The sequence below is a fragment of the Monopterus albus genome, unplaced genomic scaffold (assembly GCF_001952655.1).
Source record: "Monopterus albus unplaced genomic scaffold, M_albus_1.0 scaffold121.1, whole genome shotgun sequence".
Lineage (NCBI taxonomy): Eukaryota > Metazoa > Chordata > Actinopteri > Synbranchiformes > Synbranchidae > Monopterus > Monopterus albus.
This window is the reverse complement of record NW_018128001.1, coordinates 359,399-384,065: the sequence shown is the minus strand read 5'-3', so window position 1 is coordinate 384,065 and position 24,667 is coordinate 359,399. Positions and strand designations below refer to the sequence as shown.

The following is a 24,667-nucleotide window of genomic DNA, read 5'->3' as shown; positions in this document are numbered from 1 at the left end:
ACATTCTCTATATTCAGAAATGGTGATTTATTTATGTGTAAATCTAACCCTTTCATTTTATTGAGTATAGTTTTGACTATTGTTGATCTGTGACCTTTAGTGTTACGTTTACACAATAAATTATCATGAAGTATATGTTTATATCAGGGCTGATGTCTTTCTATTGCAGCAAATTGTTTTTATTATAATGTAAGTAAAGTCACATCAGAATGAGGAGACAAGACAGAAATATAGTGATGTATAGGATGTAATTATGGGGATTATAGTGAAAAGGAAAAGGAAGTCCTGCCAATAAGACCAGGACTAAGTCCATCAAAATAAAAGCATGTTGTTGCATTCTAGAAAAACAGATCAATAAATAAGTATTGATGCTGAATTATTATAAATGGATTGAAATGACGTCATTACATGTATTAATTGTTATAAATTATGATGAAAGCAGCTGCAGACTATAAAAGTGCATCTTGAGTCATTCAACCTTTTCTACATGCAACATTTCTGGGTCATTTGATGGATGATTATGACCTTTAATAATTGATTATGTTGTGTTTGTACCGACAACCTGCCTTCAAAACATTTTGTGAATTATGCATTTGTTTGTTAATCTGGAACCTGTAAACTTTCACCTGAATTTCATCAATTCAGTAAAGTCTAATAACTGTAACTCTAACAATAACTTAAGTTCAAAGACTATTAATGATGTAAAATTTCGTGATAGTGCTTCATTTAATGGATCTGAATTCTTCATAGTTTCATGTTGTTGTTATTATAGAGAAATCAGGCCAAAGAAAGAAAGAAAGATGAAATCTCTCCACTGGGAAGGAACAATCAACATTATGGAGAATAACAATGAGGACAGATAATGGATGGAGGGTGGATTTAGTAAAGCTGCCTAAAAAGTGCCAGGAAGTAGAAACACTCGACTAAAGGTCTGTGTGATCTGGACTGTGTTACCCTCCACCGCTGGTTCACGCCAGATGCCAACAGGTGTACGCGCTCATTTCTGGACCTTTATTTTGAAAACTCCCACCAGAAGGAGCTACTTACCTGCTGGGAGCTGGTTGGCTTGACAACGGAAAGACGAGACGGGGAGGCGGGAGGAGCAGACCAATGGCAGGACAGGTAGCGACAGGTGCGCAGAAGAGGAGAGAGGAACGGAGGTGTCTCCTGGGACTGAGGATCCGGTCTGACATGACGGGGAACTAGAGAAGCCAGGACCATTTCACCGCGGAGGAAGGCGAACTGCTCTTCATCGGGATTATCGCCGCGGGACAACTTGACGTATTCCTGTAGCAAAGAGTTTGTGGTGTGTCGGCGGAGAGTTAGTGCGACTTTGGTGCTTTCTGGTTGTTAGTTGCAGGTCGTGTGGTGTCTTCCTCTGTGTTTGGCCTCATTATTGATCCGCTGTCATGTTTCCACAGCACTGAAAGTGGAGGAAGCTCCGCGGCTGTGCTCGGTGTGTTAGTGTCCGTGTCCGTGTCCGAGCACTTGGAGGACTGCTGTGCTTGTTTCTGTGAGGCTTTATTAAACAGGGACTTACCGAATTAATCCGCCAACTGCTGACTACACCAGCACCATGATCAGCTCGGACGGCCTGCGGCCGACCACGAACGGCAGGAAGCCCCTGGGCAAGCTCGCCTCCCGCCTGGAGGAGGTGAAGAACCCGTGGCGGCAGGTCTCCACGCTGGAGCTGAGCCACAATGAGGCGGCTCGGCTGGCGACGGACGCCCTGCTGGAGCTCGGGGAGAAGGAGTACCGCCGGGTCCTGACCGAGGAGCGGGAGGTCAGCTTCCTCTCCCCGCAGGAGATCCACTACATCACCCAGCATGCGGCCAAAGCGGGCGGCCCCGAAAGCAACGGAACCGGCCCCAACGACCGGGACTTCGGGGACGGAGACGCCGTTTCCGAGCTCACCTCCGGGACTTACTTCCCTATGATGTCCGACGAGGAGCCTCCGATGCTGGAGCTCGGCTGGCCGGAGACCCCGGTGCGGTACGGACCGTCGGAGACGCAGATCTACTTCCAGAGGGACAAGTCTCACAACGTCAAAGACCTGATCAGGTCCCTGATCAACAAGGCCAAAAAGGTAAGAAGTCTCTGACCTCGGGTCCCCGAAACAGCAGCAGCTTGTTTCTGTGTCATTTCACGAAAGATAAAGCAACAAGATGCTGTTTTAAGAGTCAAGTTTTAGGCTGTTGAGGAAATAAAAGGCTGCATGTACAGGGGAGGGTGGAAGAACCGATACCTGCCCGTCTCGGTTCTGGTCTGTAACCACAGGAATAAATAACCTTGTTGAGCATTTCCTATTTGTCTGTTTAAAAACCGGTGCTGGCTTTGCACGTTGCAACTTGTAGCGGGAATGGACGGAACCGGCAGGTGTGTAGTGGGATGAAGGTCCAGGTCGGGGCAGCCTGGTCTCCACAGGTCTGGGCAGCAGGTCCAGGTCTGGGCAGCCTGGTCTCCCCAGGTCTAGGCAGCAGGTCCAGGTCTGGGCAGCCTGGTCTCCACAGGTCTGGGCAGCCTGGTCTCCACAGGTCAGGTAAAAGACAAATACCTGGAGTCAATAAGATATGGCTGACTAGGTGTCAGACCAGTTCCAGGTTACATCAGTGTGACTGTGTAAACCAAAGCCAGTGTAAATTCACTGGCCTCCTTCATGTTAACTCCTTTTTCCACTGCCTTCACTGTTGGAGCTGGATCAGCTCCGTCACCATTTAGCACAAAAAGCAGGTTTCTCTGTGCACACTTTAAATCTGACTTTGGGACACAGCAGCTGGTTGGGAAGCTGATCCTGCTCTATGTTCAGTGTGTGTGTGTGTGTGTGTGTGTGGTGTGTAAAGGTCCAGCCTGTGGTGCACGCACATGCACACACTGAGAGTCAAATCACCTTTATCAGTGCAGCACCTTTCACCTCCCAGTGCTGTGCAGGCCACTACACTAGGTACAAACTAGTCAAATGAATAAAAACCACCATGATGGTGGCTCCTGATGTCAGATTGGTGTCTTTCCTTTGAGTCACTGGGGCCGAGCACAGTCATGGCTCCTGCAGTGTTTTCCACTTGTTTGCCAACAAACACATGCAGCAGGCCTGGGGGGGGGGGGCCGGCCCCCTCGGGGGGGGGGGCCCCCCCCCTGCCTGCTGCCATGTTTGGTTAGAACTCATCTCCCTCTGTCTCCGAGGCCAAAGTTTCATTCTCTGATCACTGGGGATCACGAGACCTGGGCACAGACGTGCAAAGGCCCCCACGCCTCCAATTTAGCCTGTCTGTAGTTGTTTAGTGTCTCTGTTTAGTCGTCCAGAGGCAGCGTTGCATGTCTTTGTGGTTTTGTCTCTATAGTTGTAATGTAATTTTGTCTCTCTCTAGTTCATTTCTGTCTGTATCTGTTTTCTCTTTCTCTTTTGTTTGTGTCTCTGTAGTTTTGTGTCTCTCTGTAGTTGGTTTGTGTCTCTCTGTAGTTGGGTGTCTCTCTGTAGTTGGTTTGTGTCTCTCTGTAGTTGGTTTGTGTCTCTGTAGTTTTGACTCTAGTTGTTTTGTGTCAGATGAATCATGCTGTGTGTCTGTGGTAGTTTGGCGTCTCTGTAGTTTGGCTCTCCCACCACACACAGTCGCTTCAGACCCTTGTTGTGAGCTCTGACTTGTTACTTAAAGTTATGAACACTGAATCCTGATCATGCAACAGTCTGACAAGAGAGGCATTCAGTTTGTTGGCAGACAGTCCAGCACACGTTGCATATGCGTCACCTCTCCACAGACACTTCCTTCTCCTCTGTGTATAAATAGACCTGTTTTACTTGCACGATCACTGATTCTGATGCTAATACAAGCTCAAACTGTCCGTGCATGAAGTGTCCTACACAGTAGAAGCCGTTTCCCCTCAGATATGGCGGTAAACACTGACCTCTTTCTCACATTGTGCGGAGTCAGCAGCGTGGCCATCAAATGATAGCAGCCAGCAGATGCAGCTCCTCTGTTTGTTCCACTTATCTTATCTGAGTTCAGTTGCTGCCATTAACAAGATCAGAACAAATGACCTTCGACCTCGTCTGCACTGTTGGGATATGAGTGCAGCAGAGGAGACTGTGTGTTTTAATAGCTTCATTTGTCTGCGTTAGACAGTTAGACATTGTGTGGCTCTCATACCAGATGAGATTCTCCTCACGTTGTGTAGATAAAGTCCATGTTTTAATCAGCCTGGCTCCCGTGCGGCTGATGGCAGCTGCGACAAATAGTTTTTCTGTTTCCTGGTTCACACACTTCAGATAGAAACATCATTAATGATCATTATTGTGTAAGAAAACTGGGCCTCAAGGGCTTTCAGCCATTTTAAGTATGTGTTTTTCATTCGCACGCATATGTGCACATACGCCTGAGGGCATGACAAGTCTGTACACGTCTGTGTGTTTGTATCTGCACACTCTTCATGGTGTGTGTGTGTGTGTGTGTGTGTGTGTGTGTACATTAGCACGTACAGATAAGGGCCTTGTTATTTGTTTTCAAAGTGCATGAAGAGTTCATAAAGTGACATTCTCACTATTTCAGTTAAATTAACGTCTAGATAACGGTCGGGAAGTTTTAATGTGTGTCAGCTGCTTCTTGGTCATTTGATGAGTTGTAAATGTGTCTTGTACCTATAAAGTGCTGCTCAGGGGGATGTTGGCTTTTTCTCTGTAGTAATAATAATAATAATTAATAATAATTAATAATAAGGTGTAGACCCTACTTTGTAAAGTGTCCTGAAACGACTGACACTCTACAAATAAACCCTTAGTCTGAGGACAGAGGTTGTCTAATGCCGTACAGATTTAATAATAATAATTAATATTGAGCTATAGACTATAAAACAAATTGATTTAAAATATCGGTAGTCTCACGACCTTGTGGCCCCGTCCTGTGAAGCGGTTCTCCTCTGCTTCTCTGTGCTCACCGAGGCCAGACACCTTCCAGTAGAGGAGCACCGGCGGGTCACTGGCGTCTCCTGTATAGTGTGCTGTGTGCACAGCTGTCGATGGGAACACGAAGGCACATGTAGGCCCCGGGGCCCCAGAACAGGTTAATCCAATCATGCTGTCAGACTCCGTGAATGTGTTCCACATAAACCAGCTGTAGTTTCTGAAGCTTTAATATAATTAATTTAATTAAATTAACCCTTTTCTTAATAACTGAGTCACATATTCACAGCAGCCTTCTTTTTACAGAGCTGTAATTAAACCCCCATCTGTTATTGTCTTCTAGTCCTGTGGGGGCCCCTGGGGCCATTTTCCTTTTCCCAAAGACTCTTGTCCACCAGTCAGTCAAACTTTATTTGTGTAGCACATTTTATACTTGGTGCTGTAACCAATAAAAGATCATGACACGTCGGTTTGGTTTGAGCTTAACAGGTGTTTTGGTTGAAACTACTGAATCAACTATAAAACAAAACGTGTTCCTGTGGCTGCAGCTTCAGATTCTTTTCATTAGCACTTCACTTTGTTGTATCTTTGGGTCATTGATTTGTCTGTTAAATGCCAGAAAACTGCAGAACAAGCTGTAGTTGACATCGTCAGAATGCTGTGTTTTATCCAAATGACCCCCAGTGTTCGGTGACAAAAAGCAGAGAAAAGTAGAAACTCCTCACATTCAGGAAACTGGGAGCAGTGTTGTTTAAAAATGACTTGAATAACAAGTGAAATGTCAACTAGTTCAATCAGTTCATCATTTCCGTCCACACATTACAGCTCCTTTCCCCCTTCAGACTGTTTTCTTAATTATTTTTCTCACCAGTTGTAAATATTCCCCCAGTGAGTTGCTCCCGTTTCCACAGGGGCCCATTAAGACATTTACCACAGTGAAGTTTTTCCTGTAAAGTTGCTGTAGAGCGAACCTGTGAGCCTGACGGTGCCTCTGCTTTGTCATGAAGAGGCCCACACTCATAAAACCTTTATGCAGCGCTGCATGTTAACGTCTCTCATGTGTCCCCACTACTCCAGGTGATAGCGCTGGTGATGGACATGTTTACAGACGTGGATCTGCTGTGTGATCTCATGGAGGCATCCAACAAGCGCAGGGTGCCCGTCTATATCCTGCTGGACGAGAAAAACCTGGACTACTTCACAGATATGTGCTCCGCACTCGATGTCCAGAACTCACACCTGAGTGTAAGTACTGAAGTTTAACCCTACAGACATTTCCTCTTCAGGCAGAAAGTCAGACTAGAGCAAACGTTCAGAGTGACACTGTCGACTGAATGACTCTAGGCTGAAGATCATCCATCCGCTATCTACACCGCTTATTCCTGAATAGGTTCATGGGAGGCTGGAGCCAATCCCAGCTGACACTGGGTGAGAGGTGGGGTCCACCTTGGACAGGTCGTTCGTCTATCACAGGGCTGACATGTAGACAAACAACCACACTCACTCTTAGGGGCAACTTAGAGTCAGACACCAACCTAAGCTGCAGGTCTTTGGACTGTGGGAGGAAGCCGGAGTACCCAGAGAGAACCCACACAGACACAGGGAGAACATGCAGACTCCACACAGAAAGGCCCCGGGTTGGACCGGGGCTCGAACCCAGAACCTTCTTACTGTGAGGTGACGGTGCTAACCACTGATTGGTGGACGTTAAAATGACTTGCCACCATTGGTAACTAGTTAGGACCAGTTAGCTACACTACTAATCTACACTTTAGCTTTCAGCTTGCCAGCTTTACTTTTAATCAGGTTCCTAGGTTGCGTCAAATTCAGACCAGCAGCTAAACGGAGTTTTAACCCAGTTACATCTGTAAAACCATCTTTCTCTCCGTCGACTGGAGAAACACCACGGTTATATCGCTACTCCCTGCTTGATCCATTGTGAAATGACAAAAATCAAACAACTGTCATGAGCTCAGCTGCACAGCAACACCGAGGAATGAACAGAGGTTTAACCGGTGTGTCGTCTGTGCGTTCAGTCAGCTGTGACTCTGTGTGATCCCTCTTTGTAAACATCACACAGCTGATGATGGAGCGTTAACCTGTGTTTGTTGATTTTGTCAGATGACAACTTGACCTTAAAGTTTAGTTCAGCCATGCTGTTTGTCCCGCTCTGTGGAGGTGGAGGCCACAGGCAAACGAAGCGGAAACACTGCGCAGACACAAGTCGTCTTCACACAAAATGGATTAATGTAGCTGGAATTAAAGAATCCTGTGCTTCAGCAGCACCGACGTCTTCACACTCAGCTTCTGGAAGTGACATTGGAGTGTTGGAGAGGACAGACAGGTTGTCACAAAACGTCATGCACAGTATATACTGTATATGTACCGCCTGTGTGTGTTAGGGTGGGATGATCCCTTAGTTTGCCTACTCTATACTGTATATGTACCGCCTGTGTGTGTGTGTTAGGGTGGGACGATCCCTTAGTTTGCCTACTCCGTTGTTTACCTTCATTGATTAACGATCACCAGCCCTACAAACTACAATCTGTTCTGTGCAGGTGACCACAAGAGAAAAGGTCCCACATTTTCATTTAAATGCTCCAACACTGTTACCAACAAATGTTCTGGTGTCTGCGAGGGAGAACAAAAGACTCTTTAAACTCACCAACAAGGAGAGTGTAAGAACCATGTCTGCACAGCACGGCAGTGTTCCTGACAAAACGTGGAGATGACTCATTAACAGCGAGGATCGTCTGCCACATAAGTATTAAGTGTCTGCAAGTTGGTTTTATTGTGCTCTGAGAGTAACTGGAGCTAACGTCTGACTGAGAGGAAGGAGAGAAATATGCAAAGCACCAGTGTGGTGGTTATTACAAAACCCTTTGCTGAACATGAGAATGAAAAATACTGGAACGTGGCTGTTGGAGAGGAAGGCACAAACGTATTTGCCCATCTGTCGCACTGACCTTCACGCTCATTTCCCACCTCGCTGTTTTTTAGAACATTGCCTGTCTTTAGTTTTGTTAATGCGGGAAAAAAACCCTCCACAGTGAAGAATTACAATCATCTTCATCACGACTTTGTAAAATAGCATTTCACAAAACTAAGGCAGTGGTAGCCTGTTTTCTACGTCACTGATCAGGGTGATCCAGTGATTACTTTTATAACAGACTTATCTGCTGCTTGATAAAGTAAATAATCGGTTTGGTCCATAACTAAGTCAGTAAGTACATTTATTTATACAGCACCTATCGACATGAATAGTCACAAAGTGCTTCACACAAATGTAAAAATCAATGCACTATTCTATAAACTACAACAGAATAAGAACATGGGTCTTGAGCTGCTTTTTAAAAACGTCCACAGGTCTTCAGTCCATTGGCAGAGAGTTTAGGAGCCACAGCTTCGAAGGCACAGTCTCCTTGAGTTTTAAGTCTGGGCCAAGGGGCAGCCTCCAGACTCCTGTCCCACGACCTTACACCTGCTAGTTACATAAAGAAGACCTCTGATCCAGGCAGATACCCGGCCATGCAAGACTGAATGCGAGTATGAGGATCTTGAAATGAATTCTGAATTTGATGGGGAGCCAATGTAGAGAGATCAACGTAGGTGGAACACGTTCCCACCGAGACGACTTCCTCAAAAGGTTGTAGCATTTGGATCCAAAGATGTTTTACTGAAAAATGTGCAGAAGGAGTTACAGTTGTCTAATCGGGATGAGACGCCAGCATGAAGGATCATTTTCATCTTGATTTAGGACACCATGGGTCTGAGTTTAGCGATAGTCCTCAACTGAAAAAAACAAGTCAGACACTTCACATGTTGCTCCAGGGTCAATGCTTGGTCAGTGGTGGCCACAAGACGTCTGGCTGCAGGTTTCCTGCACCTTAGGAACAAAACCAGGAGGGGCACAAATAGGAACCTTTGCTTGATCATTATTAAGCTGTAAAAAGTTGTCAGCCATCCACTTTTTATTGCTGTTACACAGTAATTTAATGAGAAAAGCTTGGTCATATTTTGACGGTTAAAGGAGATGTGTAGCTGGATATCTTCAGCATAACAGAGATGGGATATCCCTTTAAACCCCCTTATTATATGCCCAAGGGGAAACATGGACAGGGAAAACAGGATGGGACCCAAAACAGAACCATGTGGTACACCGTACAGCTGAGGTGCAGATGAAGAGGTGTGGTTACCAGCAGTAGCTGAAAAAGTCCTATTGGAAAGGGAGGGAGCAAACCACTGTGGTGCTGACCCAGAGATGCCCACCCCCTAAGTCTGTCAGTTAGGAGACTGTGGCCCAATGTGTCAGAAGCTACACTGAGATCCAGCAGGACCAGAACCGAGCATGCTCTGAGGTTGTTGCTGGTTCAGCTGGTGGGACTGAGTGTTGTACGGAGCCCTGTGAGGTTTTTACAGAGGCAGGTCTGAGGACGCCTCTGGTCCCAGGTAACCCCCTGGTCCACCTGTTGGAGGTCAGTTGACTGACACTCAGTGCTGGTGACAAGTGAAAAGGTTTGAACGTGGAACTGAAGACAGCCGAGCTGAAGTGTGACGGACTGAACGAAATAACGTGGTTGTGTGACCGCTCCTCTTGTTACCTTTTGTTCCTGGTGGAGTGTGATGGTTTTAACTCTGTTACATAACGTTTCCATTTTTCAAAGTTCTTTATCCTGGTGCAGAGTTTCTCTTGGGAGTACACACGTGTGTGTGTGTTTGTATCTAAGTGTGTGCGTTTGTGTGTCCTGTGCAGAACATGCGTATTCGCACTGTGTGTGGTGACACATACTGCACCAAGAGCGGCAAGAAATTCACCGGCCAGGTCCTGGAGAAGTTCATGATCATCGACTGTGAAGAGGTCATCGCCGGCTCATACAGGTGAGGAAGGAACGCACGCACAAGTACACACATGCCAACAATCACCAACCACTGCTCCCGACCCCCATCGTCATTCACTCACGGCCGTTACGTTGGACTTTAATAGGAAAATGTTCTGTGCAGACTGCGGGTCAGTCGGGAGGCTGAGGGAAGAAGAAGTAAACAGCAATGTTTTGAGTTCTGCTTTTAAGCATCTCACGCCGGGCGACCGTACAATACTGTTACACAAACAGCTGATGCTGTGCAGTGATCATGTAGGTTAGACGTAGAGGAAAGGAAGAGAATTCCAGAAACAAACCCGCTCCGTGCACTTCGCTACCTGATGTGTCAGCGTAGACTTATTGATGAAGGCCCATAAAATGACCTGAAAGTCCTGCGTCGAGTGCCTTGGTTCTACCAACCTGAACGTTTATGGTGATTTTAAACAGGATTGTTGTTCGTTCTCACTGATTTTAAATGCCACGACATGCTGTAAGTGCAGACACAAGTTGTCTTTCTGTGCATCAGTCAGAGCTTCATATCCAAATGTGATGACAGCTGTGCTTGTGTTGGCAGCATTGTCAGTCATATCTGATCTGACCACACCCACACAGTCCTGATAAAGCAGAACTGATGAGGTTTGAAGGAAAGCTGTTAAAAAAATAATACCTTCAGCTGAATGTCAACTTGAACCTTTCTATCTTGACATTGTTAATATTAGAACAAAGTTTTCAGGGGCCTTAAAAGGCAGCACACATGCGTATCAGTGCGACTAGCATGTTATTTAAAATAAAGCTGCTGCAGTAAGAAGCCTTAAATAAAGGCCAGGATGAAAACCAGATCACAGATTGAGGATCTGTGGCTGTAAAACGTGTGGGTGGACTCTCCTTCATAACAAAGCACATGAATAAAGAGACTTTCAGACCTAACACAGTCAACACAACACATAGGGACATAAAAATAGGTGTTGGGCCTGTGAACTGCTCACGCTCACTACTTTGACATTTGCTTTGCATCCTTCCTGATAAGCAGGACTAGCAGTGGGTTAAGAGGAGGCCGGCCAAGCTCAGACGTCACAGCGAGTTTGAGAACGTCTGTGTGTGGATAAGCCGTGCGACAGTGCTTGTGTTGTGCGTTTGGGTTTGAAACTGTTATGAGAATACCTGAGCAACACCTGTAATTACAGCTGCACTCAACATGTGAGTGAACAACCGGCACCGCGGGGCCGTGTGTAGTCAGGCAGGTTTCAGTGCTCAGTAAAAGAAACGCACTTTAATTTGATTCTCATTTATTTCATGGAAAGTTTGCTTTTTTTTCCACTTGTCTTGTAGTTTGTCACCTTTTCATATTCTGGTTCCTTTTGATTCTGGTTCCTTTGGTCGTCATGTCCAGGGTCTGAAACTAACACCAGCCAGGTGCCGAGTGCGGGTAGAGTTTCCACTTGGCGAGTAAATCTCAGAAGGCGGGTAAATGTTTGTAGTGAAATAGTCGTGTAATAAACAGTGTCTCCTCCCTGTGTCCAACTCTGAGACGCACACACTAAGTTAACACTGATAAAAACACATTAGATCCACTCAACTGCTGTGACTTCTCTTCATCGTCAGTTCATCTGCTGATCTGTGTTTGACTTCATCATTTTGTCCAGAGAGTGAAAACCTCTCATTATCCCACAGCCCAAGGACATGTGTTCATACTATAGTGTGGGAGTCCCAGATCGGGGGGGCACACTTCTTCCACTGTGGCTTAAAAGTTGACTACTGAGCTTGTCGGACAGATAGTTGCATCTTCAGTCCAGTGGCTCGAGGGAGAAATGTCGTCTTGAAAGTTGTGCTGTTCCTCAGCTCAGGCTCCATTTTGTTTTGCCGTTCATACTTCAGCTACACAGGAACGTGCACACACACTTGTGTGTCAGTGGGAGTGCAATGTACCAGTGAAGCTGCCAAACTGTGCTGTAAAACTCTGGGGATTATAACAAATTCCTGCCACAGAGACTGTAGTTCTTTGTCACCTTTCTCTTCACGCTGTAATAATAACTCCTCAGTCGACCAAACCTAAGGCCGTTCACCGACGGGAGAATCTGTGTTTTTGGTTCATGAAAGCTCCTCTCAAATCCCAGTAACCGACATTTTAACGTCGACTCTTCTGGTACATGTAAACATCTGGAGCTTCTTGTGGAGCCCATCTGTGCTTTCTGGCTCCAGCTGCCTGGAAACTGTCAGTGACCAGCAGGTAGAACGTGCATGGTTTCATCTCTGTGGTTTCATGGGACGGGGAAGAGAATAGCAACATCAGAGAATATCATGAAGTACAGCATCGCCACAGTGAAACCTCCAGAGTCAAACTTGGTGGGAAATACCAAAGAAAACAGGACAATGAGGAACATTTAAATAGTCAAGTTTATAATGAAGTTAACAAATGTATCAAAGCATTTTTCCATTTGGATTTAAAAAGCTCAGCGGAGTCAGCCCGGCTGATGTCGGCACATTGAGTGAAGGCCCCGTGACTTGTCATGAACTCTGGGCCAGGCCCGGCATTCTGGCAGTGGAGGACACGGGCTGGAACGTAAGGTTTCAGTAGATCAGACGGGAACAGAGCAGCAGCTCCGGGTAGGACTTTACATGTCATTAGAAGCACCTTGAAGTCGGCTGTAACGTGGCCAGGGAGCCAGTGAATCGGCGTGGGATGGTCATGCTACTGGTTACTGGTGTCTGTGTCGGGCCAGTGACCAGCTGCTCAGCCGTGTCTGGCTTTAGGAGCAGGATGTGTTCAAAGCAGGCTTCTGCTCTGCTGCTGTGAGAAGGACCATGCACCTTCACACGGACGTGCAGTGTTTGCATATGGTGGCTGCAGTGGGTTAGGTGCAGTTTCAGGTGCGTGCTCACTGAATGGGTGGGTCAGGTGAGGCATGCGGGCTGACAGGCAGCACACCGAGCTGCGAAGTGAGGAATGAAGGGCGGGGTCTGAGTGGGAGCCGGGTGGCTCAGTGGGTGTCAGTGCTGTCTTATCACCTCAGCACATCCTCCCTCCTTCAAACATCGTCGTGTTGCTCATATTTAACCCATGAAACCACTGTGCTACCCGGGGAGCGCCCAGGTCTGTAAGTCTGACACAGATTAGCTCATCTGAGAAGCAAATGGCAAACATGACTCAGTGATGTTCAGTAGATAACACTGGCATTTATGTGTTAATCTACAGGCTGTAAAGTTTCTTAATATTTTTACTAAATAATACCAGACGTGCACAGCAGCCCCACTGCTTGGCTAACACTTGTAAGCAGCATACGCTCACAGGGCACATCTGTACCACTGTGTGGTCCAGTACAACCGCCCTGACGTAACATCGGCATTTAAATGTGTTTATTATAAAAGGTCCTAGTTAAAGACGGCGTTGTACTGGGCTGCAGTCTATCCAGAGCTGTTCCTGGTGGGTACATGGGAAATACCTTTTATTAAAGTGCTTATGAATATTAAAGGGGGGTGATGGGTGTTTGGGTTGAGCTGGATATTTACCTGAAAACACTGACACAGTTGTGGTGTCTGTTACTTATTATCTGTGTATAGATATGAACTGTTACAGGAAACAGCAAATCTTATCTTGACATAATTGAGTTTCTATAGAAAATGACACGTCTATAATTGACTTCAGTGGAAAGCCATGCAGAGCAGTAAAACAATAAAGACGAACTGCTCTTTATGGTTTCCTGGTGGAGGTATCTGTTCCTCTTCAGAGCAGGAAATCAACTTCAGGTGTCCAACGCGTCAGAGCAGTGATTTATCAGAGCAAAGCCGCCCTGCAGGTTCCTCTCACACTGTCTGTCTCTGCGGTGGCTTCACAGCTCTGCACATTCAGAGAGGAATTTGTTTTGTAACTACCAACCGTTGATTTGCGCAGCCTCCCGTATCGTCTCTACACAGATCATTCGTAGTGAGTTTTCATGGTGTGGTTATAAAACACTCTGGGGAATAGAGCCGTGTTTTGTAGTTCACAGTGAGCTGGTGAAACCGAAGAACACCTGCTGAGGAGAGACACTCAGGGACAAGTTAATGCAAGTCCTGCAAACTGACAAACCGATATCTGTCATTTTAAGACTGCTCCCAAATGAAAACTAGTCAGCAGCTAAAGTTGAACAAGTCAGGAATATTTTCCTGTTCTGTTACATCAGAAACCGTGGAGCAACGACGTTTGTGCGATAGGTTCACCTTTGTTCAGCTCAACAAGTACTCTATAAACAAAGTGCTCACGTGTTGACATGCACTGATACAAGTGTTGGTTATTGTTTAGTCCTGCTGCAAATGACCTGTCCCATCAACAAGCTCAAGCTTCCTGTGTTTCCACAGACGTGTTTGATTTCTGAGCTGTGGCTGAGGAACATTACCAAAAACATTTGGCACTAAAAAGAAACCTGCTTGATTTTTCTCACTGACTTCTGAAACCTTCCTTTGACTGAACTTTGGAATGAAGACTTTGGATGTAGTTCTCCATCACTTACATAGCAATGTTTTTGCAGCCAACACACAGGAGGAGCAGTCGGCGGTTATCAGTGCTTTCACTGGACTTATGGACATTTCCATGTTATTTTAAAACCCTCTGTTAAAGCTGCCTTGATGCTGGAGATGTCTGAATTCTCTCTGTGATGATATGAGGGTTGATTCTAGTGAAACCCCGGCTGAGTCACAGTGACACTGCTTAGTGACCAATCAAACACAGTCATTTTTAAAACACATGAGTGAACAAAGCTTTGTAGTGACACACTGCGATGTGAGGCAGGAGAAGTTCATGAGCACGTTGTGCACCGAATGCTGAGGGGAGCCTTTGTTAATGCATCACGTTGTCCAGCTGAGACGTGTCCTCTCTTCAGCGTGAAACATTATTTCTGCTGCTCAGCCAGACGTCTGCAGTGTTTGCTGCTGCTGTCTGCTGATGAGTCACCGTCGTGTCTCACCGTCCAGGAAACGGTTGAGGCTGAGCTGCAGATTTATCAGCTGGAGGTGGAAGAGCTCATTTACACACAAGCAACTGATAGGTACCGAGACAAAGTCACATTTTCTGTTTGTGGGTGTGGGACGCCTGCAGACTGATGTCCCTCATTAACACGTCTGAACATTCACAATGGGAGTTGAATCGTAATGAGCACATTAGCCCTCAGTTTAATTTGGTTCCAACATTTCTTGATGCACATCGTGCAGCTGAATCATTCAGGGCCTTGACATCAAACTAGGGCTTTTAAATGCCCCACAGTGCTGTTGTGTCTCCCACAGCGCAGCTGACTGGGACCGGTTTCACACTCATCTATGATTTCTGTCTCTTTACCGGCTCCTTCCTGTCTCCTCTCCAGTTTCACCTGGCTGTCGGCTCAGGTGCACAGCAACATGGTGATGCATTTCTCAGGTCGCATCGCCGACAGCTTCGACCGGGAGTTTCGCTGTATGTATGCTGACTCTCAGATCATCGACTGTTTCTACAACCCAGAGGAGGAGGGGTTGCCCTACTACCCACCCTACCCAGGCCTGATGGCCCCCGGCATGCTGACTTCCGGCATCGGCTTCAGCAGCCCCCTCATGGGGCTGGATTTACTCTCTGACAGGTACAAAGCTGGAGTCTGCTTACTGAGACTTTTTAAAACCATGTCAAACTTCTCTTCCCGTTGATATTTGAAACTAGGATGTGTCTACACCCTGAAACACATTGTTTCTTCACATTACTTGTAGTTACTATATGTAATCACTGACTAATCGATTAGCTAGTTCATACCTACATGTCAGAAAATAGCAGAGTGTTCATCCCAGCTGAAGCCGTTCAGTAGCTTATTACAGCTGATCACTTTGTGCACTACAATAAAACCTTATGATGCTGATAATGATGATAATGATGAGGATGACGATGATGATACAAAGGGAAAACGTGCACAAAAGATTTATACCTGTACAGTATAGATGACAGATGATAAATTACGCTGCTTTACAGTTTTGGTTCTGGAATGAAATGTGCTCATTTTTATGGATTTTGTGGTGCTGGACTTAGATATGACCTTTAGAAGAGCTGATTGGCTGCAGTTTTAAAGTTATAGAATACACAGAACGTCTGTGCAGAAACTCTTCCAGACACTGCCAGTGCCGTATCTTACAAACCAGAGCCAGTCAACAGTCTTTAGAACTTCTGTTTTAAGCTCTGACCTTGAATGAGTATTTACTTTGCTGATTGATCCCCCAGCCGGCACCGGGGCTCTGAACACTCCAGCAGCCAGTCAAGTAACAGCGTCTCCAGTGTGAAGGCTGCTCCTGGGATGAACTCCAGCACCGTCTACAAGGTCACTCACGACAAGAAGGAGCCCAACCCCAGCTCCCACCTGAGCCCTGAGAGGAGACCTGGGGAACGGGTCGGAGGACAGACCACCACACCGGGACCACGGGTCTCCAACAACAGCGGAACCAATCACAGCGCGGTTCCTGAACGGCCGTTGCCGAGCTACGGTCAGCCGGTGGGCATCGAGTGGAACAAGGCCAACGCGGCGGACATCATGAGGTCAAACATTGGCGGCACTACTAACAAGTTCCAGGCACTGGGGTTGTACGACCACAAACCTAACATGTTCCACAGCGCCCCCAACTCCAGCCTGATCCCCAAGAGCCAGACCCCCGCCCCAGTCATTGACAGCAAACTCACCCCCAAACAGAGGACTCCCTCCAACCAGTTCCTCAACAAACTCTCAGACATCTTCCTGCACCCCTCAGGCAAAGACAACTTCCAGAGGTCCCCTCCCCCTCTCGGCCCCCTGCCCTGGGGGGGGCCGGACCTGTCTCAGACTGAGCCGGAGAGCCAACAGAGCCCCCCGCCACCGCCCTCGCCGGGGGTGGTGATGAACAGGCAGGACCAGAAGCGGATGACGCTGGGCCACAGTAAACTGGACCTGGTGAACCAATACAACAAGATGAAATCCAGGCAGGTGTACAGCCGCTTTGAGCTCAAGAGCAGCAATTAACAGACCGGTTTGCCGGACCAGATGCTTGACTGTCTCTCCTTCTGAATTCCTCGGCTGTCTCTTGTCTCTTTATTGCAGCCAGTGGAGAAAAGTGCTCATGTTTCTATAGGAAGTAGAATCTTCTCCCACTGGTGAAGACCACCACAGCCGTGTCACCGTCTCTACACTTTCCCTCTGGGATTCCTTACACCGTTTTGCCTCTGTCATCATGTGTGGAGCCAAGTACGGCAGGGTTGTGGCTTTTTGTTCCAAACTAACATTTACCAAATTACACATTGAAATGAAGCCGTGTGTTCGTGTTTGTAGTTGTAGACAGCGATGAACACAGTAAAATGGCAGTTGAGCACAGAGCTGTCCCTCTTGTCCTCAGTCAACTCCTCCTGTAACAAGTTTTCATGCAGTTTTTTACTTAAACACCAAACTAAAGAATCTTAAAATCTTCATAAAGTTGAACTGAAATTTGAATTCTCCACTTTTTGTGTAAAGAGATATAAACTACAGTGATGCGGCAGCTGGTTGTGCAGATGTTTACAAGGTGTTTTTCTGCAAACACAGAGCTGGACATGTACATCTCATGAAGATTAGAGCTTTGGTTCATGTGCACAGGGAGCAGCTGGCATTCAGGTGGACTTTGGAACCTGGCCTCCTGTTTACTATATATATATTACATCCCTGGTTCAGACACAGTGAAGGCAAATGACCAGACCGTCAGAAGTCAGAGTGCAGCTCGTCCTCCGTCGTTATCCTGTTATTTGACTCGTGACGCTGAACAGCAGCGGCAGTGCTCAGACTCACTAACTACTCAGTTAGGTTTCATTTGATTTGATGGTTTATTTAACCGGGACCTGCACATTAATAACTAGTAACAACCAGTCTGAGACGGGTCCTGGTTACTTTTTAATGTACCTTGAATTTTTACAGTTCTGGGGAAAACTGCATTTTCCTACTATGCACAGAATAACTTGCAGAAAGATCTGAAGTTGGTTATTGGAGAATGTAATGACATCATAAATGTGGTGAAGGAGACAGTCCGTTGTCTTTATCTCGTGATCTTAACATGTTGTGGATTTGTATGGCTGCCATCTCGGCCAGGTCTTCCTTGAAAAAGAGATGTAGATCTCAGCGGGACTTCCTGGTAAAATAAAGGTTAAATAAATATACAATAAATCAACATTACTGTAAATGTGCCAGAATTAACCAGAAGGCCGTTTATCATTGGTAGCCCCTCGGCAGATGTTACACACATAAAAATAAAACTAATAAATAAAATGAAAGAACAAGGCTACAGAATATTTGGGATCAGGAATAAACATAAGGAAAATGAAGAAACAGATTAACATTAGTAGAAGTCATCAGCCAGTGTGAAGCAGGAGACAAACAGCTGGCGCCTCCACAGTCCTGTTTCGTCGCCCACTCGTCCACCCCACTAACAACTGATAAAGGCCATTCAATGGGCTGATAACATCAGACTGGCTGTCACATCACAGAGGAGATGCAGCGACAGGTAACACTGTCCGCCCCCAGTAGCTTCTGAAATGTGGTGGTGCTGTCACCTGCGGTTGGTGCCTGCCCACACAAATGAATACACCAGTCAGATTATGTACTGTACCAATGTTAGTTCCAGTTCAACTTCAGCATCTAAATCGGCTTCGGTTTCCAGATTTTTACTTTGTCATTTGATACAAACAAGTCAGAAATATGGTTCTGCAGTTACAGACCTGTCAACGCCTCCACGAGTGTAAAGGAAAACCTCTTCACTCTCTTCTTCCTTTTGACTCTGATGGGTTTTCGGTATTACAATGTCATGATCAAACCCCTGTATTGTAGTGTGTAACAACAAGTGCCTTGATCTTCTTGCCTTAAGGTTTACAGTGACATTTTAGACCAACATCATATCTTAGTGTTGTTTACAGTATGGCACACACTTTGCTGGTTTACTGCAGGGAGCAAACTTTGCTGTAAATAGTAGCAGCGCGACAACATGCCTGCTACTCGATCGCATTACTCTTCTCAGAAATAGGTGTAAGTGTAGAAACTGAGACACGCAGATGAAAACTGTTCTCAGCCGAGGTGGCGAGAGCAGAGGACACAGAGACGCCGGTGTGAGAAGAAGCTGCTCGTCTGATCACACACAACTCGCATCATTAGTTCATCATCACATTCACTGTACAGTTTTTACAATCACCTGCACTTTGTTCAGCAATGTAGATTTGTATATAGACCTTTCATTAGATATAGTAACTAATATTAACGGTATTATTTTTGTGATGATTTTGCTGATGTACAGTAGGTTTTCATCACTTTCCTAATAATCCCTCCTCAGCGAGGAGCAGCAGTGGAGAACTGACCTTCGCTGTGTCACTGAAGCAATAACGATTGGCAGTGAGCAGTTTGACAAACGTGTTCTCAGTGTGTGTGTTTTTGTTTACTACTCCTGGCTTTTCTTTTTTTGTCCTTGACCAGAGCAGCGGGGCAGTCTACGGGTTCACCCACAGTACTGTATGTCCTGCGTTTGACTAGTGGACACTGTACATAGAGCAGGAAGGGGCTGTCAGGAATCGGGGGTATTGTTAAAGAAACTTTTTTGTTATTTACTGGTGAATGTGAATGTTTGAGTGTAAATTGGTTTGAATCTGTAACATGAACATTTAAAGATAATAAAATGAGAACGCTGAAGTGAAGAGCTGATGTGTGTGCATGTTTTTTTTCCAGAGATGAGAAAATCCAGATTTAAACAAACTGAAAACAAATGTCTCTACTTATTGAGCAGTCGTTTTGTAAATGGTGAAGTATGTGGTGCTGACACATTCAGTGTAGTCCTGTGGTTCCAGTGGCTGTTGAGCTTCTAACTGGTTCACAATGACCTCTAGTGTGTGTCATGTGTGTTGTTCATCAAAGAATCCCCCTGTGGAGAGACGTGACCGTACAACCAAGGAGATTATCTAAAAACTGAAGCGTTTTTTCCACCACATTGGTGCGTCTGCTAGAGGACCTACGGACTCTGGAGTTAATTGAACCAGGTGGGTTTTGGTCCAACTGCATCATAAGTAGGCTACAGCCTCACAGACCTACAGGCGTCACTGTGGACTCCCAGACTTGTTGCACTTTAAATGTATTTTTGAGGCAGCACAGTGATGTGGTTAGCCCTGTCACCTCACAGCAAGAAGGTTCCACGTTCAAGCCCAGTCCAACCCAGGGCCTTTCTGTCTTTCTGTGTGGAGTCTGCATGTTCTCCCTGTGTGGGTTCTCGCCAGGTGCTCCAGCTTCCTCCCACAGGCCAACGACATGCAGCTTATGTTGACTGGTGACTAAACTGCCCGTAGCAGTGTGTGTGAGTGGTTGTCTGTCTATATGTCACTCCTGTGATAGACTGGTGACCTGTCCAGGGTGGACCCTGCCTCTCACCCAGTGTCAGATGTCATTGGCTCCAGCCCCGCTGCGACCCCATTTAGGAATAAGCAGTGTAGATAATGGGACTTGCACTATAAAGAAATGTCAGGTATCTAGAAATGGACATTTATCTGGCTCTAAATCAACACAGTGCAAAATGTGCTGCACTAATTAATGTAAAATCAATGTATGGAGAGACTGAACCTTCATGGTGAGCTCTCAACACCCTCAGTTTTCTACCCCTGTGCTCAGAGTTGCTGATCCTACTTACATCTTGTTAGATATGAGTGATGCTAAGATCATTTTGCAGCAGGTCAGAGGAGTGAGCATGTTCGGACCATACTCAGACCAGTGTGTGTCTGGCACCTTAGCAGTGGTGATCGCCCTGCTGAGCCTCTATACAGTGTTTCTTCCTGTCAGGAAATCCCACCCAGGACCGGGTCACAAGCCACAGCACGAACAATGTGACGGAACAAAAGCTCAGACAGAAATATGAACGGAGGAGCATCCAACAAACTGGGCCCCGACAGTCCCAGAACTGGACTAGACAATGATATCGCCACACCCAGGAGCCCCCATGACAAAAACCCTGAGACAAAAATATCCCTCTGTGTGAAGGAAACAGATTTTAACTGCTCCCACTGGGCCATGACCAGCTACTGTGTGTTTATGTGAATGCTGAGTTCTGCTCTTAGGCTCAACATTAACCAGGGATTCTGCTTTACACACATGTAAAATGACAATTAAAACATCTGTACCTCAGTAACCAGGTTATTCTCCTATGCAGAGTTTGTTTGGTCCTGCAAACATTTCCAGTTAAAAAACCTCAAAATCCTGAAGGTCATGTTTCTCCTGTGTTGTGTGGAGCCCTGTTACACTGATCCACAGGTGGCAGTAGTGCACTGAGCGGTGCCAACAAAGGGAGCAAGGAAGAAAAGTGCACGCTGGCTGAAAACAATACTGGATGTGAAATACTTTCAATGTCAGTTCTGCAAATGTTTTATAAGGGACAAAATGCAGTCAATGCATGGTAGAGCTCAGGAACACCGTCCAGATGTTGCTGAGTAACAATGGAAACACAACTTTTGTTTAGATCAAAACTCCTCAGGGCACCTTTCATCTTTATCAGAGGCCTCCATGGGCCCATAAAGCTGCTGCCATTTCCTTTTACCTTGACACTGATGCCTTCCAAGAAAAGCTCTGTAGCATTGTTTTACTGTAGGAGGTTGACCAGTCAATCAGTTCTGTTTTATTTGTTTAGCTGCTTGGATCAAGTCTTTATCTGGTCCAGATATCAGAGATATTGTGCTTCAGTCGTTCGATACCTAATGCACAAAGAGGATGTAGTGGAGGCTGTTCTGTTCTGTTCTGTTCTGTTCTGTTCTGTCTGTGCAGTGTCCGGTAAACAGCGTTGGACAGAATCCTCAGATCATCTGTTTGTGTGTTCAGCGCCGTACTGTCACAGCAGGTAAAGATGGAGCTTGTTTTAATGACTTCATGTGCTGCTGGGCGGCTTGTGAGGCCTCAGGTACGTCATACAACACCTGACCATTGCACCCAAGTAAAAACCTTTATTTAATGTGAAGAGAATTACAAACCTCTGTCTGGTCCTGCATCGGTTCCCTCAACATTTGCACCCAGAAATCACAGATTTTGGTGAGAAGCTGTAAATCTGTGAGTGGTCAGTGGGTTTCACTTCTAATGGTCATGTGTAGAAAGCACACGCTGGTTACTGGTTTACCAGTAGAGCTTGTTGGTGACTTGCCTTAGTTACAGGATCCCTGGCTGTTGTTTTTTTGTGTGGGAGAGGGGGGTTATGGGTTGTCTCTTGGTGTCTTCAGGGCATGTGCTGCCTTCACAGCCCACAGTTTGTTTTGTCAAGTCCGGGGCTGGACGGTCAGTGGATTTACAGAATCACTGCTCTGAAATGTGCAGGTCCTGTAGGAAGCTACTGCACCAGTGCTAAAGATGAACAGGAAGTCAAAAACCGTAACGGATGTAATTGTCAGGAATCACATTGTTGTTACTCACATAGTAAAAACTTTAACAAATGAACATAGTTCAGCTCTGATTTGGTTGGTTCTTTCTTTACATGTGAGGTGAAGGCATGCAAACATAAAATGTTACGTATTTTCAATCTACACTATGAAAAGATAAGTCTGGTGTTCATTTAAGCCATGCCCTGGTCAGAGTGATGTCTGTACAGGCACAAGCCATATGAAAACATCAGGGTCTGTTCCCTAAACGTGGCTTAACTAATTCAGACTATCACGCTGTTATCAGACTGATGTAACTGTTTATTGTAGTGCAGCTGCTGTGACTTGGTTCTGTAGGCGCAGGCTGATGACTGACATGCTCATACTTCAGATAAACAAAGAGTTGAAACCATGATAAGTATTTACACGACTGGCTGAGTACTGATCATGTGATTGCAGGTGCATGAGGCAGGTGTGTTGGGAGCCTCCCAGAATGCATCTTCTTTTCTGTGTGTTTCTACCTTATTGCTGCTGTGATAACTAACCCTAACGCCGCATGGAGAGGATTTGGTGGTGTTGACACGTTTCAGAGACACAAGGATTCGTCTGTCCTTGTGTCTGAGGGACACACAGGCCAGTGACAGCGCTCAGGTCTGAAACGTGACCAGAGAAGCTCGTCTCACCTCGTCTGCTCTACAAACCACCTGCAGATGCTGAGAAGTGTAATCCCACAGAGGTTATGCTTTTCTTGTGTCACTCTTGTTAACACTGGCTCAGTGTAAACATTACGAGCAGCAGCATTTCCTGTAGCCGCACACTGGGACTGACTGTTGTGCATGGTGATGTTATCTTCAGGATGCAGTGCTCTTCCTGCTCCTCAGGGCCGTTTCTGCTGAGTGAGCTTGTGTACACCCAGTATCAGACCTCCAAGGTGGGTGTGCGTGCTCTTGGGAGTGGGTGCATGCAGGTGCAACAATGAGCATGTCCTGATATCTGCGGGTGTCCTTGACGCTGTGTTTCTGACTGTTTGTCCTTGAACAGAGATGATATTTGTATGTGCAGAGAAAGCCTGGTGAGTCTGTGTGTCAGCCAGCTGCTCCAGTTTCACAACAGAACAGACAACCAGCAGTTTTATAACAACAGTTGTCACATAAGTGATGCAGCACAGTGCTGTTAATCACTTCACCTATGATTGTGTGCAGCAGACATTTCCAGAAGTACAACCTGCTAACCAACAGACGTATGTACAGAGGCTACAGAAACCAGACAAGACTGACAGCATCAAGAAGCTCATATAACATTTAATCAGCTAAAATCAAAGTCTGGACTCAGCGGCTGTTTCGAGCGCTGTCGTACCGTTTGTTCCCCATTGTTTCCATTGGAAGAACGTTAGGAATCTGTCTTCTAATGGTCAGCAGGAGGAATGATCACTGCAAGAAAAAGCTGTTTGAGCACATGACTGTTGTCTCATGGCAGACTTGAAAAACTGTGAACCTGTCCTTTAATTTAAAAAACCTCCTTGCCATTTGTCATGTTGGCAGACAGAGACGAAACCCTGGGAATGTGTCGGCGAGTTCGCCCTGTTGTCTTGATGCCAGTGGTGGTTGGAGCCGGACTCTGCAGGCTGCAGGTGCGACTAACTGGGTAGTGGTTGTGGGTGAGAGGAGTCGGTGGCTTTGTCCAAATCACTCCCTTGTTTGTTCACTCTGTGCACCCAACAGTTTGCTCTGAGGTAAACTCAGGTGCAGAGTCACACAGCTTTACTGTTTGCTGTTTTAAAGACAGTGTGATGATGTGCATTGTGGAGTTGCTAGCAGGACGTTGTGTGCACGGCATGGATGTTCATTAGTCCTCTGGGATGTTGATGGCAGTATGCTGTTTAATGGGTTAATCTAAAGAGCTCGCATGCTTAATAAAATGGTGGACAGTAACTGTTCTATATCACATGCACTGTGTAGTATCTAACAGCAGGGTTCCCACCAGGAACTGGGACTTGGAGCAAATAAGAAAAACAGGAAAATAAATATGTGGAGAAAAGCCACGAGGTGTGACTGACCAGCCACCAGATACCAGCTGAGTTTCCTCATGCCTGATGTTGTTTGGTTTCGTTTCATTTAATGTATTAATATTCACAATCTGACTGTTTGCATCACTGGTGGCACCTTTGTCTTCCCATTTACGTTTGTCCTGGACACCACAAAGATGCAAAAACCCAGGAGTTCAAAACAAACAGTATCGGCTGAGGGTGAAGAGACGGAGTGACAGGAGCTCTGTTGGTATCAGGAGGAACCCACATCATGTTCATGGCACACACTGCTCTCTGTTGATGCTCAGATGTACCGAAGCATTCTTGACCTCAAAATTTACAAAGTAGTTTGATTTGATTTGATTTATTCTTTCAAGCATGTAAAAACAGTTGATATAACAACACGCATTTTTACACACAATCCAACATCAATTTGCTTATACCTAGTACCTGCTTGAATGGAGTAGGAAGAAGTCAGACTTATCCAGTCCTACCCCATGACATCATCTTACCATCATTGGTTTGCAAGCAGTAAATGATTCACTTCT

The 24,667-nt window shown here is 45.9% G+C and overlaps 1 protein-coding gene across 1 annotated transcript; it reads left to right on the top strand.

Annotated features, from left to right (window-relative positions):
• Positions 1-1,125: 1,125 nt before the first annotated feature.
• Positions 1,126-19,406, top strand: fam83c (family with sequence similarity 83 member C). The gene is made up of 5 exons (XM_020612170.1): positions 1,126-2,086; positions 5,969-6,136; positions 9,645-9,769; positions 15,084-15,332; positions 15,959-19,406. The coding sequence occupies exons 1-5, from the start codon at positions 1,577-1,579 to the stop codon at positions 16,725-16,727; spliced, it is 1,821 nt and encodes a 606-aa protein (XP_020467826.1). The 5' UTR covers positions 1,126-1,576; the 3' UTR covers positions 16,728-19,406.
• Positions 19,407-24,667: the final 5,261 nt, after the last annotated feature.

Excerpts from the sequence above, each read along its gene's own strand:
- fam83c (XM_020612170.1), top strand. The coding sequence starts at position 1,577 with ATGATCAGCTCGGACGGCCTGCGGCCGACCACGAACGGCAGGAAGCCC. Across the intron at positions 2,087-5,968 it reads TGATCAACAAGGCCAAAAAG|GTGATAGCGCTGGTGATGGA; the intron begins GTAAGAAGTCTC and ends CCACTACTCCAG. Across the intron at positions 9,770-15,083 it reads GTCATCGCCGGCTCATACAG|TTTCACCTGGCTGTCGGCTC; the intron begins GTGAGGAAGGAA and ends TCTCCTCTCCAG.